Source organism: Peromyscus californicus, unplaced genomic scaffold, assembly GCF_007827085.1.
Source record: "Peromyscus californicus insignis strain IS unplaced genomic scaffold, ASM782708v3 Scaffold_8__1_contigs__length_139910024, whole genome shotgun sequence".
Classification (NCBI taxonomy): Eukaryota; Metazoa; Chordata; class Mammalia; order Rodentia; family Cricetidae; genus Peromyscus; species Peromyscus californicus.
Genome location: NW_026294606.1, coordinates 2,009,846 through 2,030,943, shown reverse-complemented (window position 1 = coordinate 2,030,943; position 21,098 = coordinate 2,009,846). Strand labels below are relative to the sequence as shown.

The 21,098-nt window shown below is 45.3% G+C and overlaps 1 protein-coding gene across 10 annotated transcripts in view; it reads left to right on the top strand.

Annotated features, from left to right (window-relative positions):
* Aopep (aminopeptidase O (putative)) overlaps nt 1–21,098 on the top strand; it is a 348,639-nt gene that overhangs the window by 213,315 nt on the left and 114,226 nt on the right. For 8 of the 10 annotated variants that reach the window (XR_008215920.1, XR_008215921.1, XM_052729075.1 and 5 more), the window contains one exon: nt 1,871–1,931. The exons of the other annotated variants lie outside the window; for them this stretch is intronic. Coding sequence is in view for 6 of the 8 variants with exons in the window: in XM_052729075.1 (XP_052585035.1) it covers nt 1,871–1,931 (61 nt within the window). In the remaining 2 variants the exon portion in view is untranslated. The remainder of the gene's footprint in view (nt 1–1,870; nt 1,932–21,098) is intronic. 10 annotated transcript variants of the gene reach the window in all.

Sequence of the window (21,098 nt, the reverse complement as noted above, 5' to 3'; positions counted from 1 at the left end):
AATGACTCAGTGGAAGGCCTATTCTTGTCTGAAACAAGGGCAGTCTGTCCCCACCTTACCTACCATTGATCTTGCCTCTAGGACACAGTTCCTTTGGTACAGGGGTTCATTTCCTGTTCTCATCCTGAGCAGCCCTGGGCTTTGAGCACTGGGGCCAATTCTGTGTACACCAGCTTGCCAGGCATGAAAGAGGAGCAGGGACCTGTCTTCTGGGACCTTCTCCTGTGGTGCTTTTCCCCCGAGGGGCCAGCCAGATCCACCATTCTAGTCTTGTCTGGTCAGCCAAGTCCACTGACGGTGTTTCCAGGCTTTCTTCCAAACTCAAGGGAGGACAGTGGTCCTCCTGAAAATGCTCTGGAGAGCAGTGTCTTCCCTTCACCACACACAAATCTCTGAGCCCAAAATTTACAGAGCACTTGGCTGTTTGCACTGGGTTGACACTGCTAAATGGTAGCAACTGATGAAAAGGCCTAGTGATGGTGGCACCCAGCTTTCTTATGAGGTGTATTCAGAAATTCCACTGATTCTGAAGACCAGGAAGACCTGAAGAGGTAGTCCCTCTGACTTCTTAGGTTCTCTCCCCATCTTCTACCTACTAGTCCTATAGAGAAACACTGGCTGTAGAAATTCAGACCCTCTCCCTGCATAACCTGTTTCTTCCCTAGTAGGTGCTGTTTCCCCAGCCCACTGAAAGCTGATTCCCAACCAAAAGCCCATGTGGACCACACTTGGCCTTCTGTTATATTGTATATTTCTACAACTTCTGTTGTCAAAAGAGAAATTGTAGAGGGGAGTTGCTTTGATGCTTAAATTTATTTATGTGCCTGTGTATGTTCATATGCCTGTGCGTGGTTGCCAGAAGACAACTTTGGAGACTCAGCTCTCAACTTCCACCTTGCTAAAGCAGGGTATCTCTTGTTTTCTGCTAGCTGGCCCACAGATTTCAGAGCAGCTGTCCTGTCTCCACTTCCCTTCCCATGAGAGGAGTTCTGGGATTCCAGATGGCATGCTGCCACAAGAGCTTTATATGTGGGTTCTAGGATGGAACTTTGGTTATCAGGCTAGAATAGCAGAAGCTTTACCTGCAGAACTATTTCCTTGCCCCAAGAAATGTGTATTCATTCATTCATTCATTCATTCATTCATATAAAAGTATCTCCACAGAAACCCGCTTTCCTACCAGGAACATGGTGAGTGCTGGGATTGGTAGCTAGAGAGCTTCCATCCTTCAAGGAGACAGTAAAAGTGATGTAACCAAATCATTGAGTCCCAAGTGCACTAGACACTGTTCAAGTTGAGGACGGGGAGTGATAGGGGTTACCCAAGGAGGCAGGCTGCCTTCTTCCTGGGCAGGAATTGTCTGGAAGGGGATGAAGGGAGGTGGGTTTGCTGAAGGAAGACCAGCAGCTATTGATATCCCAGATATTTAGTGATTTTATAAGCTCATGAAGTCAGCAGAGCAAGAAAGCAAAACAATCTCAGCCAATGTAACAAGCATTCATAATATTGCACAGAGAGATTTGATGTGGTCCTCCCCAGAAAACAGACAGGTGGGCTGACCACAGTGTGCCCTGTTCTTGTAGCCTGTGTTACTGTCCAGTTCACAGACGTGCTGCCACGCTTGCCTCGCGTCCTCTAGCAGGCAGGCAGTCTAGGAACGTTCCTGGTCCTCCTAAAGGTCACCTCAAAGCATTAAAGGTACCTGTTGCTATTTGCTTGTGACTCTACAGTTTCCATATGCAGATGTTCCTGTTTCCTGGAGAGATCACCCTGATGTGGTGGGTTCCTCCTCTGCCCGAGTACTTAGCCATGTCCTGGCCATGTGTGCTCTGAAGTATTTAACCATTCGGTTCTTGTTTTGTTTCTGAAGGCTCGGCCTGTCTGTTGAGAACATCGTCCGTGATTGGCTTGAGTGTTCCGGAATACCCAAGGTACCTGAAATAACTATTTCAGGAACAGAGTAAAGCTTGCTGTTAGCCTCTCAGCCCAGACTGTGATGTTTTAAATATGTCTATGAAAGTGCTGACTCCCAGTAGCCACTGGCTTGAGTACTGTGGGGTGTAGGTGGATGTGACAGTGGCCACTGCATTGTGTGTCAAGTGAGGTCATCTGAAGCATGCTAGGTATTTTGGGTGGAGTCTCCAAGCAACAGTTTAATACCTGCAGTGGGTTAAGCAGGAGGCTTCCAGCTGGGTCTTGGGTATAGCCAAACAGGCAATCTGGTTTGCCACAGCTTTTACCTGACCATGATGCTTGTTTTCCTTCCAATCCCTGCCTTTCAACTTCCTCCCTAGGATACCTAAGGGCCTGCATCAGGCCACTTCCCTACGCATTTAGTCATTGCTTTGTCTTGGGGACCTGGACTCAGTTCCCCCACCCCTTTAAGGTCATAGGTAGCTGTGAGAGAGAAGTCTTTACCAGCCCTAGGGGAACACCTAGCCTAGAGCAGAGGGGGCTGCTTATTGCCCAGGTCCATGCTTCTAGAATCTATTGGATAATCCAGGCTCCTGGATTCTGGCTCCTCCCTAGCCAGAATGCTGGGCTAAGGACCAGGCCTATTATTGTAGTAGACCTTGGTGGCTGTGGACAGACCCTTGTGGCAGTGAAAATTTGGCCCCACGTTCAGGCAGGCCAGTCCCTGTAGCCTGCTTATTTCTGTCTTTGTGGCTGGTTATATGAGCTTCTGCTTGGACGTGTCTGGATGTCTATGAATGTCTGTGACCCATGAAATGCAGTGGAAGGTGTTCAAATAGCCTTCAAACAAGGAGAAATGTTACTACCAGCCACCATTAGCTCACTGGGAGACACTGCCTTCAGTTCAGAAATGGACACCACCCGCTCAGTTACTTGTTTGGTTCAATCTCTCTGGGAACCAAAAAAGAAATGAAAACTAAACAAAACCGGTGAGGTGAGGCAGCATGGGGCCTGGAAGGCAGCACTTTAAGGTCAGGTATGTCATGAGAGCCTGTGGTTTCTAAGAAGGTGACTTCCAAACAAGAGGACTCTGAGAACCAGCCTCACCCTGAAGTGTTTTTAGATGGGGCGTGTCTGGCAGTCTCTGTGGAGTTTGCTTTGTGGGTCTATACCAGCCTATAGAAGGCTCCTAGGCATTCTTGGTGTGGCTGAAAGCTGGGCCGAGTTGGAAGCTCAGCCAACCCCCAATTCCCTGCTCTAGAACAAGCCCCCTTTTTTGTATCAGCTAGCCAGGAGGGAAGGAAAGTCCTGAACCCTGAGCAGTGCATGCCCAGAAGCAGGCTGCCCCAGGTGAAGTATGAGGCTGAGCTGACCCTCCTCTTAGCGGCAACAGGGGAGGTTGCTTCTTACAAACTGCAGAAAGGAATAAGGAAGAGTGAGATGGGCCTATGAGCTTAACCTTTTCTTCCAAAGTTCTAGTTGCATTAGTGACAGCTTAGCATAGACAGACTTTCTACCTTGAACTGATGAAACCTGCTGTCGAAACAGCCAGGTGCAATGAGGCTTACCAGCTATAACTTATCTTTAAGGCCCACTGGCATTTCCCTGAGTGCGTAACTGTTCAGTAAAAACAACAGCAGCAGACAGAAACAGGCCTGATTTAGTGCATAAGTTTGGCTGGTGCGTGATCACAGGGTGTCTTTTCATCACCCACCTCTTCCCCCACCAAGTTCTCTGGTTATTTATGTGGCTGCTGGTGATCTACCTGCTCTCAGCCCCTTTCACACTCCTTGTAAGTTTCTTTTTGTTTCCACTTCAGTGAAGTGCTTGGCAGGGCCTGAGACCCTGTGGTGGCAGGAGCACAGAGTGAATGGGACACCTTGTTCTTCATCCCGTCATTATAATATAAAGTTACTAGCGTGCCTGCCCTGGAGTGACAAAACACCACTGGCAGGTTCTCTGCTCTTTGTTCTCTTCAGAATTTCTGTCCTCCAGCATTTGAATTCTCTGATGACAGAGACCCATGTTCTCTTATGAAGTTTCCATCCCACAGGCTGCAGAGGCTTTTTGTCTTCTCGGGAAGGTCTGCCCCAACTTTCCTTTACGGTTATGCTGAATGGAAATCATAAAAACAAAGTAATGGACCTAGCTTCAGGAACAGCTGAAGTAGGCACGAGACCCACAGAGACAAAGAATTGGAGCCAACCTCTTTAAAGAATACCTCAGCCCTGTAACCTTACAAAGACTGAAATTGTCTATGACCTCGGTCTTGTTGCCTTTTATGACAATTTTTCTGTGAAAACATTGCACATTTTATATTTTAGAATATAAAAAGACTATAAATAAGAAAATTAAAATGACCCAGAGGTGACTTATTTTTCTTTGCTGTAGTCTTTGAGGCAGGGTCTCATATAGCCCACGCTGGCCTTGGACTTTCTCATAGCTGAGGCTGCCCCATTCTCCCTTCAGTACTTCCTAAGTGCTGGGGTTCCAAGTATGTACCACTGTGGCTGGCATCGAGAGATGTATACGCTTTGGTATACATCTTTTCAGCCATTATTCACAATCTATAAGTATGTATTTTATGCTTTCTCTACCTTTTTCGTTTGGTTTTGAGATACAAGAGGTGGAACTCAGGGCCCTGTGCATGGTGGGTATGCTCTCTACCATTTGTAAACTAAAAACAATTAGCTCTAGCAAGGCCAACCAGAAGCAAAGTCTGAGCTGTGGAGCTACTGCTATGTCAGTCTCAGTGGTGATCCAGGCCTGCTGACTCCTGCTTTCTGTGCTGTGTAGTAGGTGTTCAGCCTTTAAAAAATAAACTAGAACTTTAAGAGTTTTTAGACAGTGTATCTCCATTACTTTCCTTTTTCCTTTGGTATAAGCTGAAGAGCAAGTGTTGATGGCTGTGCTGCTTCCTGAGAGATGGTACCAGACTAAATTTTGTCAGCTCCCCAACCTCGTGTTGGAATAGTATACAACTGTCTCAGGGTGTCCACCAGGAATTGGTTCCAGAACCCTCCTGAGGATACACAGACCTTCTATACAGTGTCTTAGTGTGTGCATACAGCCATCTCAGTCCCATTTGTGTTAGACCCCAGGCAGAGTGAAGGCTGCTGACTGCCGTCACACCATTGCCCAGATGCTCGATTGGCATACTCAATCAATGCCATACATGCTTGTTTCTTTTCATGTCTGCCCTAAGGCACCCCCTCACCCGCATAGTCATGTTTTAACCTTCGTTATGACATTTCTGTACAGAGCACTGGAGATGGCATTTCTCCATCCAGGCTCTTTGTTCTCCTTGGTTTAAGTGCTACAGAGCCTCTGAACCCTCCTCTCATTCTTAAGATCCTTCTGGAACTTGTCAAGTACTGAGGTCCCTGTGTAAGCAAATCCACAGTCCTGTTCCCCAGAACCTGCACTCTTTCCTCATTGTATTTTGCCTGAGCTAGTGCAGTAGCTAATTGGTCATGTAGCAGCCAAACTCTTTTCTGTCTGTCTGTCTGTCTGTCTGTCATCCACATCAATATCAAGTGAGTTTTCCCAAAACAGTTCAAATCCATCCTCAGTGAAACTCTCTTTATTGGCAGTGTTCTAAAAATGCTCTCTGGCATTCTGGTTGATGCTTTCCATACTGCCCAAGGCTATCCTGTTAGAACTTTTTGTCCCGCCCTTCTGGGCATATATGGGTAACCATAACTGCCGGACTCCAAACATCAGTCTCTTTTACACATGCTCTTTTCAATCTCTCCAGCGTCTGTCTTCTGTTTTGAATCCATCGTAACTGGCTTTATGTTGTTGCTATTTGTGTGTGTCTCGAGCTGTCTCCCAGGAAGAGGTGTTATATCTGGTGCATCCCCACATTACTTATTGTGTTGAGCATGTTTCCATTCTTCTGCTGAGCCCCTTTTGATGTTCAGGGGCCCACTGTCTGACAGAGCAGTGACTGGCAATGCACAGCATCAAGCACTTGAACTATATCTAGCATACCCACACTCCTAAACTTTATTTAGTTAGTTATTGAGACAAGGTCCTATTGCATAGCCCAAGCTGAGCTAAAACTTGCCATGTAGCCCAGGCTGGCCTGGGACACACAGACCCTGCTGGTTTGCCTCCTGAGTGTGGGGTTGCAGGCCTGTGCCAACACTTGGCATGAGTGGCCGAATCTTAAGTCTAATCTTAATTAAATATGTCTAAATTTAAAAGCTAATAAATCTATTGTTGTTTGACACATTTCAGGTATAATAATGAATCTACTTTTCAACTGTAGATTTTATGAAGTAAAAATATAAACCAAGCATTTATGATTAAAACTAGTATCTGGGTAGAGATAAAATTTGCAAAAACTTCAGATTAAGATGCCTCATACCAATAAAGAAAACAAAGAAGAGGAGGAGGAGGAAAGGAAGGAAGGAAGAAAAAAGAAAAATGAAGTAAAACATTTAATTTTAAAAATTCAGCCACATATTGAAATGTAGTGTTTGAGTGCATGTTAGCCACACATGTACAGTTGGTGCCCATATTTTTGGGTCCTACACAAGTTCAGTCAGTTACAGGTCAAAGTATTCTTAAAAGAAACCATCTCTGAACTGAACACCTACAGACCTCCTGGAGCAGGAGTGTGCCCTCTGCTAGGTTTTGGACAAACTGGAGACAGCTGAAAGACCATGTGCTGTACCTACACCACTTTACATAAGGGGCTGGAGTGTCTCTAGGTTTTATGCCCACAGGGGTCATGGACCAGTCCTTCAGATACTGTAAGATGAACTAACCTATTAAAACTTTATCTGCTATGCCTTACTTTTAAGATGTAGCAACTGCATTGAGTGTCATGGGGCATGCCTATAACTGCAGCCCTGAAGCAAGGAAGATCATGTGTGTTTCAGCTGAGTGTAGACTACATAGCAAGTCTCTGATTGAAAAAAAAATCACGAAATTACAGCTAAAAAAATTAATAACTAAAAAAATGCTTCTGTGTAGGTATCTGGGGGGGGGGGTGCCTGTGCATGCAACTATGGTAGCCAAAGGTTGACACCTAGTATCATCTTCTAACACTCTCTACCTGACTTTTTTTAGAGACTTATTTTTGTTTGTGTATGTATATATGAGTGTGTGTGTGTGTGTGTGTGTGTGTGCATGTGCACTGGCGTGAGATCACCAGGAGCTAGAGTTATTGTCTGTATTGCACCACCCAACATGGGTGCTGGGAATTGAATTTCAGTCTTCTGCAAGAGCTCACTGAACCTGGAGCTCATTAATTGACTAGACTAGCTGCCCACCAAACTCCTGAGATCCTCTTGTCTCCACCCCCACCCCTACCCCAGCACTAGGATAACAGGTCCTTGCCTCCATGCCCAGCTTTTTACATCTCCTCACTCCTGCAGCTGAGAAGCTTTAACTGCTGTGTGGTCTGTGTGTGTCCTGCTGAGCAGAACTGTTCTCATGGCCTATGTGTGTTGTGTTGAGTAGAAGTGTTCTCATGGCCTGTGTGTGTTATGTTGAGTAGAAGTGTTCTCGTGGCCTGTGTGTGTTGTGTTGAGTAGAAGTGTTCTCGTGGCCTGTGTGTGTTGTATTGAGTAGAAGTGTTCCCATGGCCTGTGTCCTGCTGAGCAGAACTGTTCTCATGGCCTGTGTGTGTTGTGTTGAGTAGAAGTGTTCTCATGGCCTGTGTGTGTTGTGTTGAGTAGAAGTGTTCTCATGGCCTGTGTGTGTTGTGTTGAGTAGAAGTGTTCTCATGGCCTGTGTGTGTTGTGTTGAGTAGAAGTGTTCTCATGGCCTGTGTGTGTTGTGTTGAGTAGAAGTGTTCTCATGGCCTGTGTGTGTTGTGTTAAGTAGAACTGTTCTCATGGCTTGTGTGTGTGGCGTTGAGTAGAAGTGTTCTCATGGCCTGTGTGTGTCCTGCTGAGCAAAACTGTTCTGCATCTGTTAGTTAGATTAACATATAAGTCATCATACCTTAAAGTCATCCATGTAGTAGACTTGAGTGAAACTATCTAAAGTTTACAAAGTCAAAGTGGAGATGACTAACACAGGTCTCTGTTGCTTGTCCATAGTTTATTTCAATCCACAGGTACAGAGTTGGACTGCCAAGTTCAAGCAGGCCTCTCAAAGACAGGAACTAATTCCCACCTTGTTTCTGTTCCCAATTTCCACTCCTAGTCAACTTGTTCCAAGGGATCTGAGCAAGTCCTCACACTAAGTTAAGTGAACCTCAGATCCATCTGCACCTACACCTTCTCAGAAGAATGTGCCCAGCAGTAGAATCAGAATCAACAAAAAAAGGGCAGCACAGAGGACAGTGAGATGATTGGCAGGTCAGTTGCATTATATGTCCTGGAAACAGGCAGAGATCCACCTGAATTCCCACACTGGCCTGAATTCCAGAACTGAGAACAGAAGGTTATTTTGCTATCTTGGGGGAAATGCCACTTCTTTTCCAAGCAGACATCTAGAAGTTGCCAAAGATCACACAAGCCAATAATGGAAGATGGAAGCCCTACAGGAGAAATGCTGAAGTCACAGAACTAAGGAAAGGCAGTCAGGTCTGCTGCAGAGGTTTTGTTTTCTTGTAGCCAAGGATAGATTTTCTGTGTAGAAAATACCAGCTGGTTTCTCAGAAGGATGACTTGTAGGCTTCTTGTAGCATGCTCATATAATGTTTTCCACCTAATAGTAGAGGCTATTAGAATATTTAATCCTAGGGCATTTATAAAAATTCTACATTTAATGGTCAATCAAGAAAACTGAAATGAAATTTTTGAAATTTTCATCAAATTAAATTTCTATCATCTTCATATGGAGGTGCCCATGGCATGGTCTACTTGTGTGTCCGGATAAGTTCGCTGTCATTTTGTTTAGTCACTTTGTGACTGAACATCTTGTCAAGGCTCCTTAAAGATACACTGAGTGAGCTCTCTGGCTTGCTTGAGGCAGCATCTGAAATGAGCATGACTCATGGCAGCCACTCGAAGTCCATTGAGGTGCCTGACTCTTTGCATAGGCTCTTCAAATTGCTGTACTGCTCAGCAGAGTCACCTTTTCATTTTTAGCCCAATTTTCTTTAATTTTGCCATTTATAGTTCAGTACTCAGATTCATTTGCTAGGCTGCTGTAACTAAGTACTACAGGCAGGGCAGCTTTAACAACAGTTTGATTTTCTTACGGTTTTGAAAGTTGGAAATCTAAGGTTATACTGTTTGCTTCTTCTGAGGCCTCTCCTTGCTTTGCAGATCCCCCTCCCCAACGGGTGCATGTATGGATGCATGTGTATATGTGTGCGTGCATGCGCATTCATTTCTCCATGCCTGTCTCCTCCTCTTGTGAGGACACCAGTTGCACTAGGTTAGGGCCTGCACGGTGATTTCATTTTGCTGTGATGGGTTCTTACCTCCAGTACAGTCACTCTGAGATACTGGAGGTTTATGTCATCAACCTGAGGAGTGACACAAGTCTTCCCACATCAAAGCTCACCTCTAATTTTCTGACAAATTCCAAATTTCTAGGAAATCTTTAACCCAATAAAGGTCATTCAAGCCAGCCTCACAACATTTTAATCCTGTGGAGTGTAGCTGGAAAGTTTCTCTCCGGGTCCTGCCAAGCCCCAGCAGTCCCACAGCCCACGTATAAAATAATCCCTCAGAAGCTTATATTAATTAAAACTGCTCAGCCATTAGCTCAGGCCTACCACTGACTTACACTTAAACTCAGCCCATTTCTGTTAATCTACATGCTGCCACATGTTCTGTGGCTTTACCTGTGTCCCATTACATGTTGCTCCTTTGGCAGCTCCCTGGTGTCTCTCCTGACTCAGCCTTCCTCTTCCCAGAATTCTTCTCTCTGCTTATCCCGCCTGTACTTCCTGCCTGGCTACTGACCAATCAACATTTTATTTATCAACCAATCAGAGCAACACATTCACAGCATACAGAGTGTGTGTGTGTATATATATATATATATATATATATTCTGAGTATAGTTTTTGGTCCCAAATGATGCTAAGTACTTTTGAAAGTCATGTCTAGTGGAATAAGTGAGAAATAAACAAAGGAAGAGTTCGCTCTTCCATCTTGCAGAGGGGCAGGCATTGACATTGTGCACTGCTCAAGAATCCACTGTGGAATTCCTGACAGTGGAAGGGGTTGATGTGCATTGCTCCAGGATCCATCCTGACACAGGCCTCCACAATATAGTAGGAAGCACCGTCTTTGCTGAAATAAGCCCTCCCATCCCACTCCTTTCCTGTGCCCAGGCATCCATTCTTCATGAGGTGCTGTGGACAGAGGAAAGGTAAGGGAAGGTGCTATGAGTTCAGGAGGGAAAAGTATCTACATAATCAACCCACAGCAGAAAGCAACCCAAAGCTAGCTTTAGAGATCGTGTGGGCATGTCACTCCGAGACTACAGTGAAACTGGAAGCTGGTTCTGAAGGGCAGGTGGGTTGAGGTGGAAGGCAGGAAGGTCACTGTGGGTGGGGACTGACGTGCCCAGTGAGCTATGGTAGGTGATCCAAACTGTGATGGGCTTGTGTCAGAACCAGCACAAGGGATCGTGTCTGGCTCCAGGAGCAAATTCCTTTCTTGCTAGAAGAGTGGCAGGAGTCGCCTTTTCTAGTCAGCCACACACTCACTCTCAGCCCCTCCAAAGACCACTTGTACCATGGTGGTTCTGCACCAGTGACAGAAGAGTAAATTGCTTTTAAATTACTGATGGAATCCACAGGGTGATGTGTTTGTGATTTAGAGTCATGATCTTTCCAGCCTCTGTTAGGAACAGGTGTATGGTTGCTTGTTATGTAGAGAGAGCAATATCTGCCAAGGGGGTCAGTAAGGCAGGACACAACCAGATCACATGGGGACTTGAAAATGATGCAGGGAGGTCTCAACAAGATTCAGGAGTCACCAGAGGCTTTTGATGGTGTAACAATTGCTTGAGTGGTAATTCCACAGCATGGCCAGGTGAGAGCTATTGGAAAGATAACTCCCTGGGTGAAGGGTTACACTTTCTCCTCAACATGATGAATTGATTCAGTGGAGAGGGAGGAAGAGTCAGTTAGACTGACTCTTTCTCCCTTGGCTTTCAACTTTGAACTTTCATATCTAGAGTTGTTCATTTATACAAAAACTTAAAAAGTAGCATTAACTATCTGACCAATAGTATGTAGCCAGAGAGCACATGGGGTGGGATGGGACTTGCATATACACAGGAGTCTTTAAAGAAGGTATGGGAGCCAGACAGTCTAGCCTAATTGATGAGCTTCAGGCCAGTGAGAGGCCCTATATCAAAGGAGGGGAACTGCCTTCATGAGGATGGCCCCAGCCCTCCACAGACAGGTTTATGCACATACATGCATCCACACCTGCATGTATACATACATATGCATTAAAAGTGAATAAGTATGGCCAACTGATTGAAATGCCAATTTTGTAGTGCCCAGAGAATTTGGTAATGGAATGAAACCAAAGGTCTGTGTCTTTTAGGATCTCAGACTAAACATTATGCCTGTGTAGGTGAACTTGTGCTGGTAGGGCCCAAATCCAAGGCTTCATGTGTGCTGGCTGTGTGCCTCACCCCTGAGCTGCTTCTCAACTGAACATACATTTTTTAAAGGGAGCTCACAGAACTTATGTATGATTCATGTGAGAGTGGCTTTCTTGGCTGAAGAACATTAGAGGACCTTTTTGCTTGGGGAAAGAAAAATGAAAATTCTAAACTAGGCCAAATTGATGCAGATACATTTAGACATGTGGCACCGGTGTAAAGCAATCTAGTATTTGTTTAGTAAACTAAAATAAATCTGTTGTGCCTTTTGAGGCAGAAGGAAAAGGAAGCCAGGGCAACAAGCTTTGGAAAGGTGAAGAATTAGGCATGGTAGCACATTCCTGTGATCCCAAAAGGGGGCGGAGGCAGGATGTTGCTGCACACTGGGGGGCCATCTTGCTCTGTACCATAATAAGCTCCAAGCAGACTAGGGCTGTGAACCAGATCCAACCACAAACAAGAAGAGAGAGATGGAGTTAGTTGTGAGTGGTTCAAGTTATTTGTTAAAGAGAGAAGAGATGCCTACTAGAAGAATAGCCCCCAAAAGCTTGGGTCAGAGACCACTGGTTATCAGGATCACTCAGGAGCCAAGTTAGAGCTCTTAGGCTCAGCCTGCTCCTACTCTGCATGAGTAGATCTGGGGTTGGTTGTTAGGATCTATAGTTATGCTATATTTTGAGAAATCTTTTGTTCAACTTTCCTTTTCTAAATACATGCTAAGCACTTAGCATCCTTCAATTTCATATTCTTCCCACAGAGTCCAGATACTTGCTCTGTGTTTAGTGTGTTTGTTCAAGCACAACAGTGTATCAATACCCAGTGTGCTGGATAGTAGGGTAAAGACCCTGCCTGTGAGGTCAGTGTGTTTGATCAACAAGCCACAGAGGCATCTGTCCCAGAGCCAGAGACCTAGGAGGAGCTGTGGATGTTGACTCTGGTATTTGCCATGTTCAACTAGGAGGCCAAATCAAGCCCCAGCTCATTTACAAGTCAGCAGGCTTGCTGTGTAAGCAGGCCGTGTGATTGCACTCACATGATGCCCTTCAGAGTCTAGCATGCCACTCATAACAAGTAAGACTGCCATGCAGGATTTCACTGTAGTGAGACTGTTTCGTTGAGAGAGCTCTTTAGAGAGGACTGTGTAAAATCAGAGAACTGGCAGGAAGATAGCTGCTGGGAGGGTGAGTCTGTCAATGGGAGCCACCTAATGCCCTGTAACAGCTGCCCCAGCCTCTCTGCCTAGTTTTTCCTCCTCAGTACTGTCCCTCAGAAACGTAATGTCTTTCCTGAATTCAAGGAGCAGGCCAGTGAGTTGGTGCCTTGATTCTGCCTGGCATCACCTAGCATCATTGCACATCTTGATGGTAAAATCAGCATCTAGGGTTTTGAGGCAGTGGCTCCCGATGGGGCTTTCCTCAGTGCCCAGGGCATCTTGTTCCAGCTCCTGCCACCAGAGTATCCTGCTTCTAGAGAACAGGATCGTTCTTCCTTCTCCATTGTGAAGAACCGTTATATGGTACCAGATAGGTTTGGTGTTTATATGGTGTGTTTCTTGGGCACGGCCTCCTCTGCGTCATCTTTTCTAGAATCACCAGCTAGGGACCTGTCTTGGAGAACCATGCCTACTTTCCTCACCATGGTAAGATGAGCCCCTTGAGAAGTGCTGTTATCTGCCAGCCCTTGAAGGTCTAGTTAGTGGCACAACAAGGCCCAGACTAAGGTCTTTGGTAATTTTTAGCAGTGTTTTTTAACCTAATTCCACATAACTCCATCTTTGCTTCTGGTGAACATAGGTACCACAAAGGCACATATTAGAGGACCCTGAGCAATGGTGATTGCTTTTTCTCCTTGAACCTGTCTTCTCCTTTTCTTACACTGCAGGGCTTCTCCAGTTCACATGAAGGACACACGAGCTCTTCTCTTAGCTGTCTTTAAAGGTCAGCTCTGTGTGTGGCCCGGAGCTTTGCATGGGCAATATGGACCTTTAGTGCACCCAAGAGCTCATTGTTTCTGGCATGAGTGGCTGCAGATTACTTTAGGTTTTGGCCTTTGGTAGATACAGCCTACTCTCCCTTGAAATAGAAACCAAATTAGATAATAAATGTCCGACCACCAAAATGAACAAATGAGAAAGGCAAATGGTCATTAAAAAAAAACCTTTCTGTATCAGCTAAGCACTGAAGGGGTGTTGTCTGCATCCTCTTGGCTTTCAATGGTGAGTTCCCACCTCAGGCCCCTGGCTTTTGTCCTCTGTGCTGAGACCAAGCAGTAGAGGAACACAGGTGCAGCCAGCCAACAAGTGTGTCACAAGTCAGGGTGGGTTAGTGACTGTCAGACCACCCAAGTCCAGATGTGTTTGCAGAAGGGCAGTGTTCTTGTCACACACCTCTGTATGGAAGTTAATGCTCCCTAATGAGAGTTTAGGTCACTCAGCAGAGGACCTGCCCTTCCGGGTGTGTCCTTTGCCTGGACCTTTACAAATTGATAAGTGCTACCTCTGGTCCTGTGGAGCTGTAGCTGCCATTGTCACAGTGTAAGCTCCAAATGGTTTGACACATAAAATGCAAGGTGACGTCACTATGCGGTGAATGAACAAGACTGCAGGCTAGGTGAAGGGGTCAACAGTGTCTCCTTCAAGCTGGTGGTTTCACAAGCCACTTTATTGTGAGGTTCCGAAAGCAGTGGTGATATTATAGTGAATTCAGGAGGTAGTTCAGATGTTGAATGTAGCTTTGGAGCCAGCTTTATTACCACTGAGCTGTGTGACACTGAGAGGGCCCTTGTCGACACCTCACTGCTTCTGTACCCATCATAGGTGTGCCTGGTCACCTCTAAGAGGAGTGCCTTTCTCAGCTTGGAATCTGAATTGTGCTAAATTTGAGACTCAGTGTGGTGGTTGGGAGGAATTTCACCTACCTTCCTGCATGGTGTTCTGTAAACTTTATCAAGATACGCTGTTTCCACTTTCCTTTTAGCCTTTTGAGAGATGACTGAGAGGAAGCCCAAGTAACAGGCAGATTACAGGGCCTGTCTGCCGATGACTAAGGAAGGTGCTGGTCTCAGGTGCAAGTCAGTTATCCGCAGATGTTAACCTGTCTCACCAGCAAGAGACACTGGGCTTGTTAGCCTTAAAATTCCTACAGATTGGTAAACACTACAGGTCCCCCTTCATTGAGAGAGAGAAAAGCAAAATGTTCCTTTATGTCTTTTGTCTAAATGTGCCTGAAAAGGAGGCCCAGTAATGTTGCTGTTTAAAGGACAGGCCGAGTACAGAAGAAGCCTCCTTTAATTCGGCTTATTGTTTAAATCATTAGAGTATTTACTGCTCACAAAGCAAAACACACTGAACCAGTGATGCCGCCCACATTTGTGAGAAACTGCCATACTCACAGCAGAGCACCGTGGCGGTCCTTACGTTGAAAAAGCAGAACCTATTTGGGGTTGGGATGATCAAACCCAGATGCTTTTCTAAAATTATATTTTCAATGCGTTTATATGTCTGTCACAAAGTGTGCTACATGCTAAAAATATTTTCCTTTGTAGGCCAAGGGAAATTGCAAACCACACTGAGGGAACACACATAAGGTGGTTTTTAAGTGTGCTAAGGGCACCCTGGTTGTTACCAGCCTCAGCTTCACAACACACCACCATTCGTGCCCCAAAGCATCACAGTTCAATTCTTTTTTTTTTTTTTTTTTTTTTTTTTTTTTTTTTTTGGTTTTTTGAGACAGGGTTTCTCTGTGTAGCTTTGCGCCTTTTCCTGGAACTCACTTGGTAGCCCAGGCTGGCCTCGAACTCACAGAGATCCGCCTGGCTCTGCCTCCCGAGTGCTGGGATTAAAGGCGTGCGCCATTTCAGCAACTTTATTGCCATAAAAACGTATGGGAGGACAGCCAGCATCAACATAGAACCTATTACCAGACTCCATGGCAGCCAGTGAGCAGGACTCACTGGAGATGACACCTTCAGTGGTGCTGTGTGTCTCCTGGAATGGAGAGTCACCCTTTGTCAGACAAAGGTTTAACCTCGTTCTCTCCCCTACACTCTTCCCCGGGGGTGCTGTCGCTTCTGCTCTGTGCCACCAAGCAAGTGTGTGCTTCCCTTCAAGACCTCGTGTTTATCATGAAGTCTATTTCTCCAGAATTCTCACTGGCCTCCCTGCCTCAAAGTGTGTTTCTTTTGTCACTGGTTTTGTAGTTAGGAACATCTGCCTGAGTTTCAACAAATCCTCCAAGAAACTATGTATGGCAAACCCAAGAATCTATAGTTGTCTACTATCTGAATGCAGTTTTTAAATCTCTAGTGTGTGAGTCTTTTCTGTCACTTTCCAGCTTAATTTTTTTTTTAAGACAGAGTTTCTTTGTGTAGTTTTGGAGCCTGTCTTGGAACTCACTATGTAGACCAGACCACTATGCAGCCTGGCCTGGAACTCACAGAAATCCACCTGCCTCTGCCCCTCAAGTGCTGGGATTTAAGGCCTGCGCCACCATCACCCAGCTCCAACTTACTTTTTAAGACTTTTTAAAATCATATGTCTAGGTGTGTGAATACCACATGTGTGCACATAGCCAAAGAGGCCAGTAGAGTACATCTGATCCCCTAAAGCTAGAGTTACAGATGGTTGTGAGCCGCTGGATGTGGGTGCTAGGGACCAAACTTGGATCCTCTGGAATAACAGGAAGCACTCTAAGCACTGAGCCTTCTCTCTAGGCCCTCTAATTTTGGTGGTGTTTGTTTGTTTACTTATTTGTTTTTGTGTGAGACTCTCACTAAACCTGATGCTCCCTGGTTACTAGACTGACTGGCTATCAAGCCCCTGGGATTTTCTTCTCTCTGCCTCCCAGTTCTGGGATCATAGCTCGGTTTTTATGAGTTCATGGTATCCAAATTCAAGTCCTCATGCTTTCAAAGCATGGGTTTTACCCAAAGAGCCTCTCCCCCAGCCTTAAGAACTGTATTTTTAAATATAATTTATTTCTTTCCTCTTCCCCATTTTGCATATTAGCACACCCACGATGAAAGCAAAGCCACCATTTTATTGAAGAGGCTCTACTAGGTACATCATGCATGATAATGATGCACTTTTACCCAGATGTCTGCAAGATAAACATTGTTGTGCCCTTTTTATAGCTGAAGAAACAGAGTCTGTCTAACTTGGAAGCCCGTGTTAACTAGTACGTTGGGTTTCTGATCTTTCTGCAGCTGAATCTTGTCGAGCTGATAGATTCAGAGAGCAGTATAGCAGGAGTGTTCACATCTCACTATACGGTCTTTGTTTCTTTGTTTTGACACAGAGTATTACTATGTATCCCAGGCTGGCCTTGAACTCTTGATTCTCCTGACTTGATGTTACAAATGCTGAGATTACAGATGTGACCACCACATCTGGCTTTGTTTCCCCATATTCCTGTAACAACAGACGGCCTATTGTTTTATATAAGAAGGGGCTAGTAATGGAATTATTGATTCTCCTTTGTAATAAGAGATATGAGAAAGAAAACCTGCTTCCTCCTATCCGCCACTTGTCAGTGGAAGGGACAGGTGCTTGTTTGCAGTGGTTCAGATGGGCCATATCTCTACAGGCTCCGTCCAAGGACACTAGGTTCCTGCGGTTGTCAGTTCAGGCTTTTTTATTGTGATGTCACAACCCAGTTATTTTTGAAGCCTTTGAAAGTTTACTTTGGTTCAAAATACCAGACAGGCTTTTGTCTCCGGGAAAAAGGTGGGGGTGGGAGGGGTAGAGGAATTAAAGATAACTGTTGTGTCTGCTTTGTACACCATCTCATTCCACCCTCAGTTAAGTGTGTGTCTCTCACAGTCTCAGAAAGGTGGTGTGATGTACGTGTTCAAGAAGCAGAGACAGAGTGCCTCAGTCCTCAGGGGTGCCTCGCCCATTACTCCTGGGCTTCATCCTGGGACAGTGAGGCCAGATTCACAGGACAGCATTGAAAACAGCAACAGCTTAGTTGGTTTGCTAGCCTGTTTTCAGGTGACCTTAAAACCTCAGACAGCAAGGCAAGGAAGATAAGAAGCAAAGCTAAAACAGACGGCACTGTGTGTATAATAGGTTAAAACCCACACCAGGAAAGCAGTCAGGACAAGGCAGTGCTTGGTGGCAGGGTGTTCACCTTGGCTTCCATGGGTAACTCAGAGAAAGGGAGAGTCCTGGGAGACTGCTAGCTTTAATACAGTCTGAGGTACCTAATAGAAACATAAATTGTCTGATGGGCTCTTACACTCTGGCTCTAAGGGGTGCAGCTTTTCCCTGCTGTCCGACTGCTGAGCACAGAAGCTGTGCTGTGTGTAGAGAGGCTGGGTTGATCCCTGCTAGAGAGCAGTTATGTTTGGTATCTAGAGAACAATGAGGGCTTGCTGCTTGGCTGATCAATGTGGGATCAAGTTCACATTCCCCAGCACCCACTCTCCCACCTCCACACACAGTGGGTGGAAGCAGAGGAAGGGAGAGCAGGTCCTTTTTCACCCTGGGAGATGTGAGCTCTGGCTTTCCTAATATGGACACAGCTGGTCCTGGGGAGCATTAAACATTGATTTAATCCACTACTGGACGAACATCTCAGGAAGAAGAAAGAGACTAGTAACCAATAAGCACAGGTCATTCCATTGTGTTCCCAGAGTACCCCCTTCCATGGAGCTTAGTGTTTGGTGAACAAACATCCTGGAAACTGGCTTTCTGTCATAATTATTTATATGAGAGTCAGAAACCCTAGTCTCCAAAGGTAGTAGATTTTACATTGTGTGTGTGTGTGTGTGTGTGTGTGTGTGAGAGAGAGAGAGAGAGAGAGAGAGAGAGAGAGAGAGAGAGAGAGAGAGAGAGAGAGAGAGAGGAGAGAGAGAGGTATTTTTATAATACTTGTTAATAGAGATGATTCAGGCCCAGTCTTCTGTTTGTAAATTGTGACTTATTTAGGTTCCTTTTGGAGGCCTGATGGCAGGCAATCTAGTCTAAGTGGTCAAATTTTATCAAAGAATAGATTTTTCTGGGGACGTAGACTCCCTAATAGCCCCTCCTTCAGGGTACATGGAGCAGTGGTACGGCCATAAACACACACTTCCATATACCGTACAATACCATACCATGTCATACCCCAGGAAGTGATGGGAAGATATCCATATGTGCTATTGGCTTTCTAGCTAGTAAAATACCAACAGACCGTTTATATGTGCCTTTGGGGAAATGTTTGTCATTAATTATCCCAGAGCGCTTGCATTTACGCGCGCGTGTGTGTGTGTGTGTGTGTGTGTGTGTGTGTGTGTGTGTGTGTGTGTGTTTTCTAGGTAAGGGAACCCATTTGGTCAGAGCAGGCTGCCCACAACTCAAGGAAGTCAGCCAGCATGTACTCTTTAATGAAGCAATCCCTTTGAACACAGCAAAGGGTCCTTTCTACTGGCATAGACTTCCTCCTGATTCTAGGCTAGCTCTGTAATCAGAACATGGGGAATGCTACCTTCTATGGACAGTGCTATAGGCCAGCGTTAAACCAGGCCACCTGAAGACAAACGTTAAGGTCTTTGTGCAGGACCCAGAATTGTATTAACCATGGATCTCAAAAGGACTCCTTGTTCTGCATGGAAGGATTATGGGAATCCTGTACTTGTTTTAAGTCTTTTCATGCATATGCTTAATGCATGCCTGCGTCTATTCCTAAATACAAGCTATGGGAAATGCTCCCTATGTCAGACCATCAGCCTCATCCTCCTGATCACCTTGTCCCTCCCCTTCTGCCCACAGAAATTTGCTATCTTAGAGCATGATATGTGGTCACCCTCTATTTTATTGACTTTTGAAGTTGGATTCCTTCAAACATCTATAATATTTTTTGGAAGCTATTAAATATGGGGCATCATTAAAACCATCCAATTTAGTGGTTCTCAGCTGTTGGCACATTGGAATCACTAAAAAAGAGGAGCTGAAGATGACTCTGAGGCATAAATCTTAGTGGTTGCCTATATGCTGTGATTTGTAACACCCCTACCACAACACACCTACATACCCACACACCCCAGCACACCACATATCCACCTTGACACACACAACCATCCTGAGACACATACCCTAACATACTCGCATACCCATACACATACACAATCCCCACCCCTACCCCTCAAACAGTGATTCTCAAAGAGCATTTAAAGGTGGGAACCGCAGGTGGAGAGCCCCTGTATGTAATTTTGCATTTCACCTATGACCACTCTTTAAGATTATAGTGTCTCTGAGTGAATGTCAAAGTCACGTAAAGAATTACAGTCAGGGGTTAGGAAGATGGCATAGTCAATAAAATGCTTGCCATGGAAGCATGAAGACCTAAGTTTGATCCACAGAATACTGTAACAAAGCCCAGCCCTGGGGAGGAAAGGCAGGCAAATCCCTGATCAGCCAGCCTATAGCTAACTTGTCAAGCTCCAGCCCAATGAGAGGCCCTGTCTCAAAAGCTAAAGTGAACAGCTCCCAAGGAACACACCTCCAGTTGAGCTCTAGCCCCGACAGGGGCATGCACATGTGCAAGCATGTCTGTACACACATTAAAGAACTACAACCATACTCATGGTGAAGAGCATGTGATGATGTCTCTTTCAGCAGATGTTATAGGGTTGGATTATATTTTGTGGCCCCTGTTTTGACCTGGGGCTAATCAGATCCATATAATAAACAAAGTTTTTAAAGTGACATTGTCACAGTAGATGCTCCCTTAGTTCCAATCAAGACCCAAGGGCCAGGCTATCTGAAGTAATAAAGGCACTGGAATTAGCTGAGTCCCAGTGTCTCCATTCTTAAACTGGGACCTTGTGTAGCACAGGCAGAGCAGCTTGGGTGTGCAATGCTGTGTAAACTGCTTCTGTCGGAAGTGGGCTGTTCTGGTTTTCTACCAGTTATCAGGCTCTGTGGTCTCCGACAGCTGGTGCTTCAGTGGTAAGATCCAGTCCCTCGGGTTCTAGTAGCTGCCTTGCTTCTTAATTCTGATAGTTACAACTGCTCCCTGTCTTGAGTACCTGACATGTAGCATTGCATTACTGCACTCTGTGAGAAAGATGGCTTCTTAGAGATGTCACACAGCTGATATGGATCCAAACTCTGACAGACAGACTGTCCAAGTGCTCCCAACAGCAGACCATGTTTCTGCCTTGTCTCAAGGAGTGTCCTGAAGTCAGTGTGGTGTCCTGCTCCTCTTTGTTGACTAAACTTGGTGTTTTCTTCTGCAGTAGGGTCTCCATCATGTTTGTCAAGTAAGTAACCCGACCATGTGTCCAGTGTCCATCCTCCTGCCAGCGTTGGCACCGTTAAGATAAGACGTTGACACCTGTGTGCTGCACACCTATCATTACCTTTACTGGTGGTGTTTCCTAACATTTTCTTTGACCTTTGTAAAGAATATAGTCATCATCATATGGCCTTAGCTTTATGCATAACTTCCAAGTGCCGTGTTAATGGAGAGAAATGCTGGAAATTTGGCATTTTTGCAGCCCATCAAGGAGAAATGGAAATTAAAGGGGAAAAATAAAATCCCAATACTTTATTAATACTTCTCCTGCCCAAAATGGAGTTAAGGCAGCTTCCAAAGCAGATAAGCACAGCAGAACTTGGCAGGAAGATGGGTGAGGAGCATAGCCAATATTCAGCAAATTGT